This window comes from Macaca thibetana, chromosome X (genome assembly GCF_024542745.1).
Source record: "Macaca thibetana thibetana isolate TM-01 chromosome X, ASM2454274v1, whole genome shotgun sequence".
In the NCBI taxonomy this organism is placed as follows: Eukaryota; Metazoa; Chordata; class Mammalia; order Primates; family Cercopithecidae; genus Macaca; species Macaca thibetana.
In genome coordinates this window covers 104,263,576-104,283,925 of record NC_065598.1, presented here as the reverse complement: position 1 = coordinate 104,283,925, position 20,350 = coordinate 104,263,576, and the positions used below count along the sequence as shown (strand labels likewise).

The 20,350-nt window shown below is 35.1% G+C and overlaps 1 protein-coding gene across 6 annotated transcripts in view; it reads right to left on the bottom strand.

Annotated features, from left to right (window-relative positions):
• The window catches only part of COL4A5 (collagen type IV alpha 5 chain), a 269,789-nt gene that overhangs the window by 73,645 nt on the left and 175,794 nt on the right, over positions 1-20,350 (bottom strand). For all 6 annotated transcript variants that reach the window (XR_007722723.1, XM_050777164.1, XM_050777166.1 and 3 more), the window contains 6 exons: positions 18,406-18,556; positions 10,124-10,237; positions 4,705-4,872; positions 3,104-3,193; positions 2,160-2,309; positions 460-558 (listed from right to left, as the gene is read on the bottom strand). Coding sequence is in view for 5 of the 6 variants with exons in the window: in XM_050777164.1 (XP_050633121.1) it covers positions 460-558; positions 2,160-2,309; positions 3,104-3,193; positions 4,705-4,872; positions 10,124-10,237; positions 18,406-18,556 (772 nt within the window). In the remaining variant the exon portion in view is untranslated. The remainder of the gene's footprint in view (positions 1-459; positions 559-2,159; positions 2,310-3,103; positions 3,194-4,704; positions 4,873-10,123; positions 10,238-18,405; positions 18,557-20,350) is intronic.

Sequence of the window (20,350 nt, the reverse complement as noted above, 5' to 3'; positions counted from 1 at the left end):
TTGTGAAATTTTCATGCCTAGAAATTGGAAAAAATAGAATCAATAGCCATCTGTTTTACATGGTTTAATGACTGACTTGTCCAAAGGCAAAAAGAAAAAAAGCAGGACAAGATGAATTCTTCAGGCCTTCATGAGATAATTGTCTCATTTATATATTCTGCAATGTATGTAACAAAACAGAACACCTTATTTGGATCACACTTCTGATTCTGTGTATACCCTGCTGCAACAAAAAGAAGAAACTGAATAATCAAGGCAAAATATCCTATAAATCTTGACTGCTGAAACTAGAGCCAAAGGGCAATATTTTTGCCAAAAGTGAGCTCCATATTTCAGTAGCTACCCAAGCTTATTACCATGAGCAAATCCACAGCGTCTTCAAACATGACAAACACATAATTATTCATCCAGAATTCAGTGTCAGCTAAGCAATTGCTACAAATGGCCTATCACACTTACCTGGTGGTCCTGGTAATCCAGGTTGTCCACTCAGTCCAGGTTGCCCTGGGTCTCCAGGCAAGCCCTGATAACCTTTTGGCCCTGAAACTCCAGGTATACCTTCCAAGAATGAGTAGAAGAGGCAAGTTAGGATGATATTATTCATCCATGAAATAACTTTGGCCAAGCAAGCTGCTCAAGTGTTAAACTATAAGTAAATTAGAGGAACTGGTGATATTATGATATAGTATGGGCTATTAGCACTGGACTCACACTAAAATCCTTCACTTTTTAGTTACCTACCATCAAGAAATTCAGAGCACTCAGTAGTGAAATAACTTTCCTATTTTGGGCCTCATTTTCTTTTCTTTTCTTTCTTTTTTCTTTTATTATACTTTAAGTTCTAGGGTACATGTGCACAACGCGCAGGTTTGTTACATATGTATACATGTGCCATTTTGGTGTGCTGCACCCATTAACTCATCATTTACATTAGGTATATCTCCTAATGCTATCCCTCCCCCCTCCCCCCACCCAACAACAGGTTGGGCCTCATTTTCTTACAATGGAAATGAAGAAATAAGGAATAAGGACAGATAATCTCTAGGTTATCTCTTAGATTCCGACTATATTTAATAAGCCTATAGTAGAGGTCAGGTATAGTTTACTGCCCCTATTATACAGGAAGCATAATTGAAACAGAAAAGAAGCCTTGCAAGGGGTAAGCTAAGAAAGTCATTTCATTTTAACAACCATAAAAAATTAGGTGACCCTGCCTCTTTCTTGACTACATACAACACTGCATTAATATTTTTAATTCTTTTTTGAGGAAAAATCCCAACAATCCTGCTCATAGGGAAACTGATAACATCTGCGTACACTCACATACACATACACATGAACTGACAATATTGATGGATAGAACATAAAAAGAGCCACAAACTTTACTATAAGCTGCAGATACACAGATATAGCTAGTTTTAACATTCCATATTGCTTGAAAGGCTATTCTATATAGATTGGGTGCTAAGTGCTTTATATAATGATTTATGCTTATCCATATTTTACAACTTCTATAAAAAGGAAAAGGTTTTTTTTAAAACAAAAATTGAAAGCCCCACATTATATTTTACACTGTATTTGTTTCTAATAAAATAACTATATGGACACAATTGTTCCCTAGATCTACTTTCACTGACTTCCCCCAGGGCTGAGCTTGGCTGTTCATAGTCCAATACTTGTTTATTCTGCCAACATAGAATAACAGTGAACTGTATTTGAAAGCCAAGTATGATACGGATATCAAAATACTGTGGTACAACAATGTACCATTCATCCTCATCTGGTTTTAAGAAGAAAAAAATGAAAGGACTAGCAAATTTCCTAAACACTGAAATTTGTTTTTCAAGTGATTGTGGCTATATATCCTTTTCCTGTATTACTTTTTAGAAAGCTAGTAGTTAGCTGCCTAAGTCTATTTTAAAACCTCACTAGTGGTTAGGTAAAGCTCGTGATAGGGAAACTACAAAGAAAATACTCAAACAAAAGTTGATTGGTGAAACAGTATCAATGAAGTGAAAATTAATATTTATTACCAAAATTTGATGCATTTAAGTGCCTTTGTTGGTGAATTCTGTATTATAAGTCACTTTCCATGCTATTTAAAAATTAAACTTCAGATACACCAGGAAAAATATTCATAAATAAATTCATTCACTCACCTGGTAAGCCAGGTTCCCCCTTCTCTCCTTTTGAGCCCAGAAGATTTGGATCCATTGGTCCAGGAGGGCCTGGAAGGCCAGGCTCTCCTTTACTACCTTTTTCTCCTACAGGGCCAGGAAGTCCTGGCTGACCCTGCAAGCCATCATCACCTAAAATCAATGTGTGTGAAAACACAATATATCCATTTTATCCATCCAAGATTAATGCATATAAAGATTATTCATATGTTTCACAGTTGAGTAGGCCACTGGCCACTCAAAACATTTATGCACCTTGGATGTACTCTATGAATTACTTGAGTGCATACACATTTTTACACTCAGATAACAATCCCTCCTTCTGGAACTCCTTGACAACGATAGAGGCTGAATATAAAAAATTAATGCTTAATCTGGCTGGGCACGGTGGCTCATGCCTGTAATCCCAGCATTTTGGGAGGCCAAGGAGGGCGGATCACAAGGTCAGGAGATCGAGACCATCTTTGCTAACATGGTGAAAACCTGTCTCTATCAAAAATACAAAAAAAAAAAAAAAAAAATTAGCCGGGCGTGGTAGCAGGCACCTGTAGTCCCAGCTACTGGGGAGGCTGAGGCAGGAGAATAGTGTGAACCCGGGAAGTGGAATTTGGAGTGAGCTGAGATCACACCATTGCACTCTAGCCTGGGCGACAGAGCAAGACTCCATCTCAACAACAACAACAACAAAAATTAATGTTTAATCCTTATATTTTGTTATTTTGAGCTAAGCATTTACCATGTATCATGGTATCCAAACTAAGCATGCAACCAAATTGAAAACAAGACCTATTTAAATGCCATGTTACATAGAAACACAAGTAAGCATTGATCATTTTAAAACAGTCAACAAAAATATTCTGTACTGACATATAGCTATGTTTAATTTTCCCTCTCACATACATCTGGCAGCAAACCCTGATTATTACCTTTAAGACCAGGTACACCACTCCTGCCAGGAATTCCCAAAGGTCCTGGTGGGCCTGGAGGTCCCATCATACCCATTTCACCTTTGGTACCTTTGAAGAATATCAATAAGTAATGTTTGCCTTTCTTTGACTGAGGGAACATAAAAAGTAAGTTTTAAGATGTCAACTAGAAAACTGTTGAGGGTTGGAGATAAGGCACTGTTAAGTTTTAGACTTTTTGACCTTCGTGCCTACTACTGCTGATACTCATGAATAAGGAGACTCACTCTGGTAGCTAATCTCTAAAGATGGCTCCCCCGTGAACCATATGTCCCAGTATATGCAATCTAGTATAAACCCCTCACTTGGAACTAGGGTTGATTCTGTACCTCACACTTTTCTAAATGACATTGTGTGACTCCCAAGCCTAGATTAAAAGAAGTCTTGCAGGCCAGTCACGGTGGCTCATGCCTATAATCCTAGCACTTTGGGAGGTTGAGTTCGGAGGATTGCTCGAGGCCAGGAGTTTGAGGGCAGCCTGGGCAACATAATGAGACTCCATTACTACAAAGAAAAAAAAAAAATAGTTGGGTGTGGTGGTATGTGCCTGTAGTCCCAGCTACTTCGGACTACTTCCTACTGAGGCAAGAAGATGGCTTGAGCCCAGGGGTTTGAGGCTGCAGTGAGCTGTGATCATGTCCCACTGCACTCCAGTCTGGGTGACAGAGTGAGACCCTGTCTCAAAAAAAAAAAAAAAGAAAGAAGGAAGGAAGGAAGGAGAGAAAGAAAGAGAGGAAAGAAAGAAGAAAAGAGAAAAAGGAAAGAAAGAAAGAAAGAAAAAGAAAGGAAAAAGAAAGAAAGGAAAGAGAAAGAAAGAAAGAAAAAGAAAAAGAAAGAAAAGAAGTGAAGGGAGAGAGAGAGAAAGAAAGAAAGAGAAAGAAAGAAAGAAAGAAAGGAAAGAAAGAAAGAGAAGGAAAGAAGGAAGGAAGAAAGAAAGAGAAAGAAAGGAAAGAAAGGGAAAAAGAAAGAATGGGAGAAAGAGAGAGAGCGAAAGAAAAGAAATCTTGCCGCTTCTACCTGTAGTTTCTGAAACACTCACTTTCTCTTGTGAAATTCTCTCTGTTGGAAGCCAGCTGCCATGGAAGGGGAGCAACCAGCCTTATACTACCATAATGTGAGGAGCCTAAGCCATGGGAAGAGGTACCATGGATGATGAGATGACATGTGAGCTAATGAACACCCAGATGTCAGAGAAGTGCCATCTTAGAAGTAGACCTTTCAGCCCCAAACTCTCCAGCTGGGGCCATGTGGGTTAGAGATAAATGACCCAATCAAGTCATCCCTTAATTCTAGAGCTGCAAAATCTTCAGCAAAATTAAAAGGTTGGTTAAAACCATTAACTTTTGGGGTTGTTTGTTATACAGTAATCTATAACTGGAACTCTCACAGAGGAAAATGTGCAGTGAAAATAGCAAAGTGAGCTTCCTGCAGTCATAGATATTTAATACTCTTCCTTAAGGGATCACATCAATCTAGAAAAGTGTAACATGGGAATTATCTGCCAGAGTCGTATTAGTTTTAATTTCCTTAATCCAAATCAGAGAAAACTTTAAACAAATTACCTGGAAATCCAGAGGCACCTGCTTTTCCTGGAAGCCCTGGTGATCCTGGAGGTCCTATAGAACCAGGTGCTCCAGGGATTCCTGGACTGCCTCTTTCACCTGGGGGTCCTGGAACATCAAGTCCAGGAGGTCCTGGATCCCCCTTCTCTCCTGGTATTCCATGTAAACCTAGTTAATACAATATCAATATTAATCAGTACTGAAGTAGTTTTAAAAGATGTATTTGGTTACATTTCTAGTAAACAAGTGATAGAACCCTGTGTATAACAGACCTAAGAGTGAGTTAGAGATACTTTTGACATCATGCACACAAAATAACTGAACAATCAAGCTTTAGGATTTTCAAGCAGATTGCTCTAAGACAGTGCTTCTCAAATTATTTCTGGCGAAAGGCCAATCTTTTCTTAATTCCTAGTTAATCACGGACTAATATTTTTATAAAATACAATAAAAATTACTAAAACTGAAATAAAAAGCCAAAGATGCAAAATAAAAGCCTACCTTTTTAGTTATTATATTCAACAGATACAATTACACTATCAAATTGCTATAAAAATTTCTAAATGCTTGTTCTCAACGTTTATATTAATCCTATTGCAGACTGATAACAGTTATTCGACGACACTGGTCTATTGACCACACTTAAATTTGCATTGCTCTAATGTATTATAAATTATTAGTACACATTTCTATGAGCTCCCCAAATTATTGATTACTGAATAAGTCACTTAAATTGAACTTTTAAATCATATTTTACCTTTGTTTTCCACATCGTTTTAAAAATACATTAATAATACATTACTATTAGTATTTTTTGTCATCTTTTGTTTCTCCAACCAAGACTTTACAGAAAAAAAAATGACACAGCAAAAAATATTTAACCTTAGTAAGTTTCTGTAAGGTTGATTCTCCCCAAAAAGCAAGGTGGTTAAAAAAGAATGTGTTTATGGGAAAAGAATTAAGTTCACACTCCAAAGCCTACCAGCTGTGCAACTTACATGAGTCACTTAACATTGATCCTCATCTGCTAAATGGGGATTATGCCATAACCAGTTGGAAACTAGGGGTTGAGCCAGATGATCACTCCAAGTGTCCTTTCAACAATAAGACCTAAATTTATTGTTGAAGACTCACTGGTGATTATTTTTGTAGAGAGTAAGATGCTAGGGTTTTAAGATCTGTTTTATGTCATATTTCAGCATGGCCCTAAACTGACAAAATCCACTTTGAAGATTAGAGAATTACACTCAGTTGGCAAAGTAGCGATGGTTCCAATGCTGCCATTTTATAGCAAAAGACTATAAAAATGAGAGATTTGATATATTTGTGAAAGATGATATGATGCCTAACAGTGAACACGATTATAGCTTTATATGGATCATTATCTATTGTTATATTATAGCTCACAAAGATTTTTAATAGCTGGGTTTTCAATATAAATAAATTATCTTTTGAAACATGCTCCAAGAGAGCAGTTCTATAAAATAAGGAAAATAAACCAAAGACTTAAATCTGGACAAATGTTTGTTTTCCATGTTTAAAGCTTTACTTTAAGATATGGCTTTTGAGGAAGAACTACAGTACCTGGTAGACCTGATGTTCAAGAGGCAGGGAATTACAGTTCAGCAGCAAGTTGAGCCCCCAAGCAGAAGTAAGTTGCAAAAAGATTCGTTAGGTTAGGGGAAAAACAACTAAGCATTTAAAGATTAGAACATAAAACTCTACAAACAGAAGTTATTAGACATTGATTCACTGTTATCTTATATTAGAAATGAGTGAAAAAACTTATTTTAGGCATTTGCTTAGATGTTCATATAGCATATTCTATAAATGAAATGCATTTGCCAATAATGCCAATAAAATATTTACATTCACAAAAGTATTACCTTTTGGTAAAGGTCAGCTTTTCAATTGTTTATCTCTGACTTAATGATTTAAATAATCATTTTGGAATTTAAGCTCCTAAAGTTTAGTTCAAATTTAAAAATTAATTTAATTTCATACTACAACAAGTTGGGTATAGATAAATCAATAATTACTAGCCTATGATTATGGAAAAACAGCTTGCATGCACTAGGCAAGGATTTCTTTCTTCATCGTTATCATTAGTAGTAGTAAGAGCAGACATTATACTATACTTCCTTCCATAGCATGGATTTTTCCATGAATACTGTCAGGAATACACATCCTGGTAAGATGCAGGATGAAGAAGTCAATATAAATCCCAAAGTTCTGCTAAATTTCCCCACAATAACAAGAATTATATGGATATGTCTACAGATGTGATATAGGGATATATTGATGTTCTAAATTTATTGGCAGCCAAATGGAACCAGTTTATTAAAAAAGGAAAATTTCAAAAACACGTATTATGCGTGAGAACTTTCCATACATACACATACACACTCCCTCCCCCTACCCAAGGGTTTTGTAGCCTCTTAAAGTGTTAGAAAACTATTTTCTCCTTCATCTATGAAAATGACATGAATAATTCATAAACAATTCCTAGGGTTTTGCTGTTGTTGTTTTGATTCACATTAGTGGTGATGAATTTTTTTTTTCCTCCTTAGCTGATTTAGCCATACGCTTTGTCCTGAGACTGGACAGGCACTATAACACGTTTGATTCTGGTTATGATATGATCTGTGAACATGAAATAGAGTATATTTAACCGATCTCTAAAAAAATTCAGTAAGACAGTAATTGTGTAGGTAATGGCCAAAGAAAATAACAAGAATCAACAACCTCCATTTCTGCCTGGGTTAGTAGGTCATGAGATGAAAAATATTTTGTTTCTAGTCCTTTGGCAATTTTTCTTTTATTTCTCTGCTATGGAATGCAAAATTGATATTCAAGGGGACCTTAACTTATAAACGTGTTAAATTGTATAGCCTGGTTTGGAAAAGAGAAAGGCAAATAGTAAAAGCTTAATTAAATAATAGAAAACTGGAGTCCAAAGGAAAGCCTGAAAAGCATAATGCAAACATTCTACAATAGAGAGATAAAAGTATATAATATTTTGCATTTTTCCTATTGCAAATTGAAATACAAGTATATTAAATAAGCTTATTACAAAAACATTGATAGTTAGAGTTTCAGCTATGAAACATAAGTAGGTTTGTCAAGATATAAGTAATAATCTTTCTGATTACCTTATTATTGAGATTTATGGACATAAATCAGGATTTTTTTAAATGAACTAAGATAATATTCTACTTTGGTGATATAAGTAAAATTTACTTAAAAAGTGAGTATATGTGCCTTGTATAAATATGAAATGTGGTCCATCTCATAGTAAAATGAAAAGTACTGTGATTTGAGAACATTTCTATATTAAGAGTGAATTCAATAAATTTTCATGCTAGTTCCTGTTAATTTCATTTATTTGTTGAACCATATTAATATCTTTAATTCTATGGCTATACATATATTCACAAATAGATGAAGTTAAATTCAGCATTATTACTTTTCTTCCTGCCCATCCTATTTATACTTTATAAATCAATATATCTATATCTATATTATATTTATATCTATATTCATATTTATATCTATATTATATTTATCTATATATTATATTTATATCTGGTTATAAGTCCTTTGTCAGATATATGATATAACAGAAGGATAGAGAGAGAACATTAGATTAATAAAACATTACAGAGTATCTGGTAAATCTGAAAATGTGTGACACGTGTTAACATATTTGTATTTTGTTTAGATTCATATTAATGGTGTTCCTCTTTTTATTCTTACTCAGCTGTGACTTAAGAATTCAAAATGCTTCTAAAGGCTCATGCACTTTTTGGAACTGAAACAAATGACAAAACACCGTATTAGAAGTGATAAGTTCATTTTATCCACCTCTGTGAAACAGCAGGGGGTGGGCGCAGTGGCTCACACTTGTAATCCCAGCACTTTGGGAGGCCGAGATGGGCAAATCACCCGAGATCAGGTGTTCGAGACCAGCCTGGTCAACATGGTGAAATCCTGTCTCTACTAAAAATACAAAAATTAGTCGGGCGTGGTGGTGCATGCATGTAATCCTGGCTACTCGGGAGGCTGAGTCAGGAGAATTTTTTGAGCCCGGGAGGTGGAGGTTGTAGTGAGCTAAGATCGCACCATTGCACTCCAGCCTGGGCAACAAGAGTGAAACTCTGTCTCAAAAGAAAACAAACAAACAAACAAACAAACAAAAAACAGCAGGTCAAACCTTTAGTAGCCAAACCTAAAAATAAGTGCTTTTTCCTGAAGATCCCTCTGCTATGCTAGTTGGACAGAATGTTTTTTCCATAACTGATAAAGCAGCTATTTTGTAACAGCCTGGTTCAAAGCAACACTCTAAGTTTTGTTAGTTTTAAATCAGTAGTGACATGTCAGGGAACATAAAAGGGTATAATGTGCCATGTAATCAACTGTAAAATAGTACATAAATGAAAGTAACATTTATAGGCTTTTTATATTGTTAACCCGAGTTTCTAAATTTTTAGAATAATGACAAAATATCTACTGTCATTTAAGGTCAGGAAATATATAGCCATTGCTTCAAATAAGTGTATGCACATCTGAACTCTGTATTTAAGCCTTCAGATGTATTCATGTGAATTAAGGAACAATTAAATATTTCATATTTGTTTTAATTTCATAAATTATTATGGTGCTTTGCAATAACATAATGATGGCCCCAAGGTGGCCTTTACTGTACCTACCTAGATTAAGATAATGAGAATTCACATCACCAGACAGCTCAGAATCCAGAAACTCAATATGCTTTCACACAAACTTAGAGGAACCATATGATTTCCTATCTATAGAGGCAAACCCATTAGGTTACGTGTTGACAAAGGACCTTTTTGAGTATCCAATATAAAATATTAAAAGTAAAGATTTGGAGTGCTGATGAATTGCAAGATGATTGCTATTTTGGGGGCAAAAAGGGAAAAAATCTCAAGTTACTTATTGAAAAAAAATAAAATGAGAACGCCTAAAATATATTTTTACAGAAAGTTTTGCAGAACTCTAATTCTAGTTCTCATGTGCTAAGAAATGTTAAGAGGTTCCACAAGGGTCTATTAATGCTGCACAGCTACTCAGATCTGAAATGATCAGCACAAGAAGTTTCTAGGCCTCTGCTTCCAAGACTATGTCTAGCTCAACAATTACATATCAATAATAACACACTGCAATTGCATTATTGGAAATCATCAATTTTAGATGAACTCAGAGGGCAAACATCAGGGATTAAAGTAGCTTTTATGCTGTTTCCTGTACTTTTCCACTTTTATAAAATCATACACATAGATACATTGCTTCTTAAGCGCTGTTTCTGGAAGACCGTTTTGTAGGTTTCACTTTATTGGTGAGCTAACCAATGTACATATTATGAGTGCTACAAAATGCACATTTACTCTAATCTTACCAGGTTGACCTATTGGCCCAGGAATCCCTGGTGGTCCTGGTGGTCCCTGAACACCTATTCCTGGCAGCCCAGGAGGTCCCATTGGTCCAGGTTGTCCATTTGGTCCAACATCACCTTTAAGAAACAAATACAGTTTAAATATTAAAAGCAACACCTGAGTCACTAGTCCTTGGGAACCATATCATATTAAGCAAGAATCTTGAAAAATTGGGCATTCATTCAGCAAGAAAAGTACACATAAGTATCCAGAGCAGAGGACAGGGAATTCATTAATAGTTACAACCTTATATTTTAACATACGCTGATCACTACTTCAATACTTAAATCAACTTCACAAAAAAGTACAAAAGATTACAAACCACATATTCCTTCTACTTGTAACTCATTGTGGACAGTTATATATTCATAAGTTTAAAATATATTTTCAAGTTACCTATATTTTAAGATAGATAACCTTCAACATTTTCCTTTTTACTAACTCAGGGCCATGGCTTATAAACATGTTCAAGCTTCTCCCATCATTAGTAAAACATCTCTTTGACATTAGAAACTTCACTGTCCATCTCTCCATCTTCTGACTGTCCCTCTGTCACTCTCACTTTAAACAATTTTTACATGTACTAAAATTCCGCCTTTTTAGTGTACACTTTGATGAGTTTTCACAAAGGTATATAGTCATATAACCACCACTAAAATCAAGACATAGAACATTTTCGTAAACCCAAAAAAGCCCCTGTGTGCTGTGGTCAGCTCATCCCCACATCCCAATTACCTGGCAACCACTGATCTATTTTATGTCTCACAGATTTTTCTTTCCCAGAATGTCATACAAATGCAATCAAATAGTATGTAGCCTTTTGAATATGTCTTCTTTCAATTAATACAATGCATTTGAGATTCATCCATGTTATTATGTGTATCAGTAGTTGCTTTTTGCTGCTGGGTATTAGTCTATCAGATGAATATGCACATTTTGTTAATCTTTTTGCCATTTGAGGTACATTTGGGGTGTTTACAATTATTGGTGATTATGCACTAAGCTGCTGTTAACACTGTTCTACAGGTTTCTATGTGAAGCTTCACATTTTTTATGGGAGTAAAATTGTTGTGTCATGTGCAAAGACAATGTTTAACTATATAAGAAATTGTCGAACTGGTTTTCAAAGTGGCTGCACCATTTTGCATATTAACTAGCAATGTATGAGAGTTCGAGTTACTTTGCATCCTTAGCAGCAGTTTTTGTCAGTTATCCTTTTTGAAAAAAGGCCAATTCTAATATTTATGAAGTGGTATCTCAATGTGGTTTTAACTTGCATTTCCCAGATGATAAATTATACTCAGCATCTTTACATGTGCTTATTTGCCATTCAGGTGTCTTCTTTGGTGAGGTATCTACTCAAATTGTTTGCTCATTTTTCCAACTATATTTTAAAATTCGGCTGTTTGTTTCCTTATTGAGTTTTGAGAGTTCATTATATAATCTGGTTATAAGTCCTTTTTCAGATATATGATATGAAAATACAGTTAATTTTAATAAAGTCCAATATATCCCATTTTTCTTTTATGAATTGTCTTTTTGGTATTCTAACAAGTTTTTGCCTAACATCTGATCACAGAGTTTTCTCTTATGTTTTTTCATCTAAAACAAGGGATGACAAAGTACTTCCCATGGGCTAAATATGACCTATAGGCCTCTTTTTGTGCTGCCGACATGCTAAGAATGGTTTTTACACTTTTAGAGGGTTGTTAAAAAAAGAATATGTGACAGAGACCATAAATGTAGCCCATAAAGACTAAAATATTTACTCTCTAGCTCTTTGCAGAAAAAGTTTGCCTGCTTCTGTTCTACAAGTTTGATAATGTTAGGTTTTGCATTTAGGTCTGTGATCCATGGGGAGCTAAATTTTGTGCAAGGTACGAAGTGCAGGTAGATGTTTGTTATGTTGGTTTGTTTGTTTGTTTTTTTGCATATGGATGTCCAATTGCTTTATGTTTTATCGGCATTTGTTGAAAAGACTTATCTTTCTGTTGAAATTGCCTTAGCAACTTTGTCAAAAATTAAATATGTGGGTGTATTTCTAGACTCTCTATTATGTTACAATGATCTATTTTTCTATATTTCACATATACCACACTATTTTAACTATTGTAGCTTTATTTTAAGTCGTAACATCAGGTACTATAAATTGTCCAACTTTGTACTTCTTTCTCAAAATTGTTTTGGCTATTCTAGGTCATTTGTTTTACCATATAAATTTTAGAAGAAAAATTGTGTGCTCTCCTTGAGAATATTTTCAATCTATGGATTGATTTGGAAAAAATTGATATCTTAACATTATCCATGAACACAATATACCATTCCATTTATTTAGGTATCTGATTTCTGTCAACATTGTTTTATAATTTTCCACATACAAAGCCTGCACATTTTTGTTAGACCTATACATACCTAAGCACTTCATGTCATTTGATGCTATTGTAAATTATACTGTTTTTGTTTGATTTTTATTTCTAGTTGTTCACTGATAGTATATAAAAACATAATTTATTTTTTATATATTTGCTTGGCCCTATGATCCTACTAAATTCACCTTTTAGTTCTAGTAATTTTTGTAGATTTATTAGGATTTTCTAAGTATAAAATCATGTCATCTATGAATATAGAGAGTTTTTTTCTTGCTTTCCAATCTGTATGCCACTAAACATAATGGATCAAGATTTTGCAAATGTCTTTATCATGCTAAGGAAGTTCCCTTTTATTCCTAATTTTCTGAGACTATTTTTCCAGGAATGAATATTGAAACTTATCAAATAATTTTCAGGATTTATTGAGATTGTAATATAGTTTTTTTTCTTTACTCTGTTGATATAGCAAATTACATTGATTTTTAAGATGTCGAACCAGCCTGTATTCTAAGGATAATCCTTACTTGATTCTTATATCTATGTTCATGAGAGATATTGGTCTACAGCTTTCTTACTTGATTTTTACGTATATGTTCATGAGAGATAATGGTCTACAGCTTGCTTTCTTTTTTTTTTTTTTTTTTGAGACGGAGTCTCGCTCTGTGGCCCAGGCTGGAGTGCGGTGGCGCAATCTCGGCTCACTGCAAGCTCCGCCTCCCGGGTTCACGCTATTCTCCTGCCTCAGCTTCCTGAGTAACTGTAGGCACCCACCACCACGCCCGGCTAATTTTTTGTATTTTTAGTAGAGACGGGATTTCACTGTGTTAGCCAGGATGGTCTCGATATCCTGACTTCGTGATCCACCCGCCTCGGCCTCCCAAAGCGCTGGGATTACAGGTATGAGCCACCGCACCCAGCCCAGCTTTCTTTTCTCATATGTCTTTGCCTGGCTTTGATATCAAAATAATGCTGGCCTCATGTAATGGTTGGAAAGTGATCCCTCCACTTCGATTTTGGGGAAGAGATTGTGTAGAATTGGTGTTATTGCTTCTTTAAATGTTTGTTAGAATTTACCAACGATGCCATCTGGATTTGTAGTTTTCTTTGTTGGTGGGTTTTTAACTACAACTCAATTTTTTATAAAATACATTCCTGGATTACCTATTTCTTTTTTAGTGAGCTTCAACAATTTATATCTTTCAGGAAATTAGTCTATTTAATCTAAGTTGTCAAATTTATGGGCATGCAGTTGTTTGTCACATTTACTTATAAAGATTTGTTGTTATCATAAATTATATACTTTTGTACCTCTTTCCACATTTCCAAGCACACAATATTTGTCACAATAATACCTTTGGATGTTATTCCTGCTGCCTGGAACACCTTTCCCTTAAGACTAAATTCAACTGTCACCATCTATATAAAACCTCTCCAGGCACCTTAGGTAAGGCCCTGAACAAAAGTAATATGTGAGATAAAATGAATGCTTCCAAAATCATCTTTTTTTCTCTTTTGCATAATGTGATTCCAATGTTCAACCTTAAGCACATTTTCTTCCTCGTATAGATATATCATGATGAGTATTAGCCTTATTAATTTATTATTGGTCACTACATTGTTTTGAAAGTGTTGCATCAACCTTTCCTACAGTTTAGTAACTGAGTTTTAATACCCAGTCATTGGTGTGTGTTTGGTAGGTGAACTTTTATTGTGATCTGCTTGCTGAGTTTTGAGTGTAGTCTACTGATCCAAAATATTAGTGACACATATTCATAGAAGTTCCCATTGAGATAATCACTTTCATGGTGATGCCACCTAGATTTTCTCACAGTAGAGAGCAATCCCTGAGATCTTCAAGATCAGAAACTATGCATTTCAGTTTCTAGTGATTCAGGTATTACCTGGCATAGAACATAATAAATGTCTGAAGAATGAAGGAGTTACATGGCAGAATATCCCAAACACTTATTCTTCTAGCCTCTAAAGAACTGTACTCAGGTTTTAATAACTGAGAATTACTCCTGTGAGGATATGGGAATGCCATATCTTAATTTCCTTCCAAAGATTAGGCAAATACCTGTTAAATTCATGTTTAAATAACCTTCAATGCATTTTTCACTACCACTACCACTGTGTCTCAAGAACATATATAGACAAAATATACTGAGTGGGTAACTTCCACAGGAAGACTGTTTGCCACATATCATTTCGAATATCTTTATCTGTAATTTTTGTTGTTACAGGTCTACAGCCATGGGAGATAACTGGTGGGAAACACAACTTGTAACTTTGAGTGTTACAGTTTACAGCTGGCCTGAATTGTTTAGTCAAAAACAGAAAGGTATTTTTTTAAGAGCTTATCTAAGAAGAGTTTGTATTGGGCTAGTCTGGGGCTTTTGCTGGCAGAATACAATCTAGCCTTGTTAAAATTGGATTGGGCTGTCTTACTGCTTTAATAGAAATCAATCCAACATGTTCCAGAAGCATGGCCCTGTTCAGATTATTCACTAGGAGCCAAAACATTGACCAGGGAAATCAGGTTTCTTGCAAATCAGAAAGGAAAAAAAAAATCCAAGTCAGCTTTACTAGTTCTATTCCTTCTCATTACTAGATAACTCAAAATCAAGGGAGTAGAAGAAACAACAGAGAAGTGGGTAAAGGATATTGGCAGTTAACAAGAAAAAAAAACTATGGCCCTTAACACATAAAAGGATGGCAAGTCTCACTCACAGTAAGATACATACAAATTTAAACCACTCTGAGAGTAAAGGCAAAGGATCTAATATAGCCAAAGAAATGTGTGGGTTTTTTTTTAAGAACAAAGTTGGTGGGTTACATTACCTGACTTCAAGTCTTGCTATAAAGCTACAATAATATAAACAGTGTGGTACTGGCTTAAGGATAGCAAAATAAATAAATAAAACAGGATTAACAGCACAGAAATAGACCAACACATATATTATTATTTGATCTGACACAGATCCCAAAGTAATCCAATAGAGAGGGGGTTATTTTAAACAAATGATGCTGAACAAAAATTATTTGACATGTGTAATAGTTTTAAACATAGAAACTAAAACAATAAAGCTTATAAAATAAAACACAGAATACCTTGGCAACTTTGGGGCAGGCAAATGTTTCTTAGACAAGACACAGAAAATTATAATCATATAAGAAAAAATTGATAAATGAAACTTCAATAAAATTAAAACTTTTATTCATCAAAATACACTAAGGAAATGAACAGGTCAGCCAGCCAGGGCTAAAATGCTCATAAACATATATCTAGGAAAGTGCCAGTATGCAGGATACATAAATAACACTTACAACTTAATAATAAAGTGAGAAACAAACCATTTTTCAAAATGGACAAAATATTTGAACATGTAAATAGCTCACAAGTACATAAGAAAAGAACTCGACATCATTAGTCATCAGGGAAATGTAAATTAAAATCACAATATGATTATTTACACACCTACCAATATTCCAAAATTTGAGAAAATGTGGAACAATGGAAATTTTTAAACCACTTTGGGTTTAAAATTTGAGAAAATGTGGAACAATGGAAATTTTTAAACCACTTTGGTGTAAATTTAAAATGGTATCACCATTTTGGAAAAAGGTCTAGTAGTTTCTAATACAACTCATTATCCACTTATGATCCAACAAATCTGCTCGTAGTTGTTTATTGAAGCAAAATGAAATCACATATCCATAAAAAAGAATTGTAAAAAATGTCTTTAACAGCTTCACTAGTAGGAGCCAAAACTTGACACAACCCAGGTATCCATGATACAGTCACATAATAAAATACTCAATGATTTCATTGAAAGAAAAGAACTACTGATAAACATGACAACATGGATGGATCTCAAAAACATGCTGAGCGAAAGAAGCCTTAGAAAGAAAGTACATACCATATGATTCCATTTATAAGGAGTTCTAGAACAGGCAAACTAACTTATGATGAAAAAATCAACAGTATAGTTGCCACTGTGGATGATGGGAGAGGGAGTGCCTGGAAAGGGGCATAAGGAAAATTTCTAAAACAACATCTTGATAAGGATTTGTGTTATACAAGTGTATGCATTTGTCAAAATCCAGGAAATGTACCCTTAAGATTTGTGCATCTCATTTAATGTGAATTATATATCAAAAGAAAAGTAATATACAGCTATGGAATGTTAGTTATGTTATGCATGCTGAAGTATTTAGAGAGAAGTATATAGCTGTTGTAATTTATTTTGAAATGCATCAAAAATAGATGAATGGATGGAGACAGGGATGGATAGATATGTGACACAGCACACAAAGTAAAATGTTGATAATAAAATATCAGTGATGGGTATATAGTAGTCCCAATAAAGTTCCATCTACTTTGTTATTTTTGAAATTTTTAAAAATAAAACGTTGGCAGGGAGATAAAAGGTTCATTGTAGAATCTGGGTGGTAGATATACAGCTGTTAACTGTACTATTATTTTTTGCAGTACTTAAAACTTTTTCGCAATAAAATGTTTAAAAATATACTTAGAAACCTACTTACTTCATCAGGTTAGCAAAAATCCAAGAGTTTGTCAGCATACTCACTTATCAAGGCTGTGGGGAAACACACTCATACATTGTAGGTGGGAGTGTAAAATGGTGCAAATTGAGAGGAATCTGACAATATTCAGAGATGCATTTACCCTTTAATTCAGAAAATCCTTTTTTATCACTTTATTTTACTATTATACTTGAACACATCTGAAATAATATGCCTGAAAGATTATTCACTATGACATTATTTGCAATAAATGATTGGCAAAAATCCAGTTTAGCAACTAGCAACTGGGATGAACTATGGTATATCCATGCAATTTAACACTAGGCACCTATTTTCAAAAAGTCAAGATCTCTATTGATAAAGGAAAATAAGTAAAGCACAAATAAAGCCAAAAGATAATACTTTCTCCTTTAAGAACAGAGAAAATAAAAAAAAAAATTATTGGCTAGTATTTATGTAAGAAACACGGGAAGGATCCCAGCACTTTGGGAGGCAGAGGCGGGTAGATCACGAGGTCAGGAGTTCAAGACCAGCCTTGCCAACATGGTGAAACCCCATCGCTACTAAAAATACAAAAATTAGCCAGGCCTGGTGGCATGCATCTGTAATCCTAGCTACTCGGGAGACTGAGGTAGGAGAGTTGCTTGAACCTGGGAGGCGGAGGTTGCAGTGAGACAAGATCGCGCCACTGCACTCCAGCCTGGGAGACAGAGCAAGACTCCGTCTCAGGGTGGGGGCGGGGGGAAGAAAGGAAAATAAAAAATAGTTACATAAGAGGATGGAAAGGAACAAAGTGGATGAAGATGGGTTGGAAGGAAGACTTCTCAGTGTTACTTTATAACATATATGATTGTATTTTTTTTTTTTTTTGAGACGAAGTCTCACTCTGTTGCCCAGGCTGGAGTGGCTCACTGCAACCTTTGCCTCTCAAGTTCAAGTGATTCTCCTGCCTCAGCCTCCCAAATAGCTGGGATTTCAGACATGTGCCACCACGCCTGGCTAATTTTTATATTTTTGGTAGAGACAGGGTTTCACCATGTTGGCCAGGAAGGTCTTGAACTCCAGACCTCAGGTGATCCACCCATCTTGGCCTCCCAAAGTGCTGGGATTACAGGCGTGAGCCACCGCACCCGGCCATGATTTTATTATCTATTCAATAAAATAAAAGACAAAAATAATCAATGAAGGATTGAAAAAAATGTGTAGCAGTAACAGAATGGTAGCATGGGGTTTCCAGTTAATTGGGCTTATCACCCATAAATTTTCCCAAAGGTGTCAATTTCTATAAAAGTTAAAAGCAAATTGAGATGCAGTGACAGCCTTCATACCTTTTGGTCCAGGGAGCCCATCTATGCCAGTGCGTCCTGGAGGACCTGGAGGTCCTGGGAAACCACGATCACCTTTTGGACCAAGTGTTCCTTTGAAACCTGGAAGTCCTGGTGGCCCAGGTGGCCCAGGTAATGCAAATCCTGGTTCACCCTTGAGCATATAGATGACAAAACACAACAAAAACTCCCGTGACTTTTCTGGTCCTTATTGTTTACCACAGAGAATTCAATGCCAAAAATACAAGACAGTACTTTTCTTTCCACGGGGGGAGAGGAGAAGATAATTAAACCAAAAGTAATTGGTATGTTGGAGAAAACATATGGAAGGATGGGAAACAGGGTTTAGTAAAACAAATTAGATGATTTGGACTGGATTCAGGATAAAAAAAAAAAACTGAGAGAGCATGAGATTAAAGAACAGACTATCCTTGTAGGGAAATATGATTATAGGCTGAGTATTAGATAATACTAAACAATTATTTTTAATTTTACTAAGTACAATAACAACATTGTGGTTTTTGTATAAAATGTCAATTTATTTAGAGATGAATGCTGATGCATTTATAAGTGAAATGATACTGTGTTGAGATTTGGCTAAAATATTTGAGCAAAGTAAAAAGGAATAGATGAAGCAAATGTTATAAAATCATAATAATTTTGAATCTGGGTGATGGATATATGAAAGCTCTTTGTATTATTCATTTTACTTTTATTTTCATTTGAAAATGTTCATAATAAAAAGAACCAACCAATAGAGAAGTGGTTTTCTCAGGAGAACTGGTGTCATGGTTAACTGTTTTTCACATGAAAAATAAGTAATAATTACAAAACACAGGAGGTTTAAATCAATTACGCACAGATAAAATATATAGGAATAGTCACAATAATTACATACCACAGCAGTTTGCTGAAGGTTGACTGAGGAAAGCTTAACATTAGATAAGAAATAATAAAAGGAATGAAAAGTAACTCAAACAGTATTATTTATTAGTAGTATTACTAAGTCAATTGTAGTGATTTGCATTATGTATCTGTAATGGAATTGGGACAGAGGGCAACAGTATAGGAACGTCTGGAAATGATATTCAACACCATTTCAACCAATCATCACACAGGCATGAACAGAGGTGACATGGGATGATGACTCTATAGAGATGCACAGAGGGAGCTGACCATCGTACAGGCATACCTTGTGTGTCGTTTTGTTGTGCTGCGCAGACATTGCATTTTTTACAAATTGAAGGTATGTGGCAACCCTACATTGAGCAGGTCTATCAGTGCAATTTTTCCAATAGTATGTGCTCACTTTTTGTCTCTGTGTCACATTTTGGTAATTGTCACAATATTACAAACTTTTAAATTGTTATTATATCTGTTATGGTGATATGTGATCACTGATGTTACCATTATAATTGTTTTAGGATACCATAAACTGTGCCTGTATAAGATGGCGAACTTAATAAAAAAATGTTGTAAATATCTGACTGCTACACTGATCAGCCATTTCCCCCACATCTCTCTCCCTCTCCACAGGTCTTTCTATTCCTTGAGACATAACAATATTGAAATTAAGCCAATTAATAACACAACAATGGCCTCTAAGTGTTCAACTGAAAGAAAGTCACACATCTCTCACTTTAAATAAAAAGCTGGAAATAATTAAGCTTAGTGAGGAAGGCATATCAAAAGCTAAGGTAGGTTGAAGGCTAGGTCTCTTGCACTAAACAGTTAGCCAAGTTGTGAATGTGAAGGAAAAGTTCTTTAAGGAAATTAAAAGTGCTACTCCAGTGAACACACGAATGAGAAGAAAGTAAAACAGCCCTGTTGCTGATATGGAGAAAGTTTGAGTGATCTGGACAGAAGATCATACCAGCTATAACATTCCCTTAAGCAAAAACCTAATCCAGAGCAAGGCCCCAACTTCAATTATCTGAAGACTAGAGGT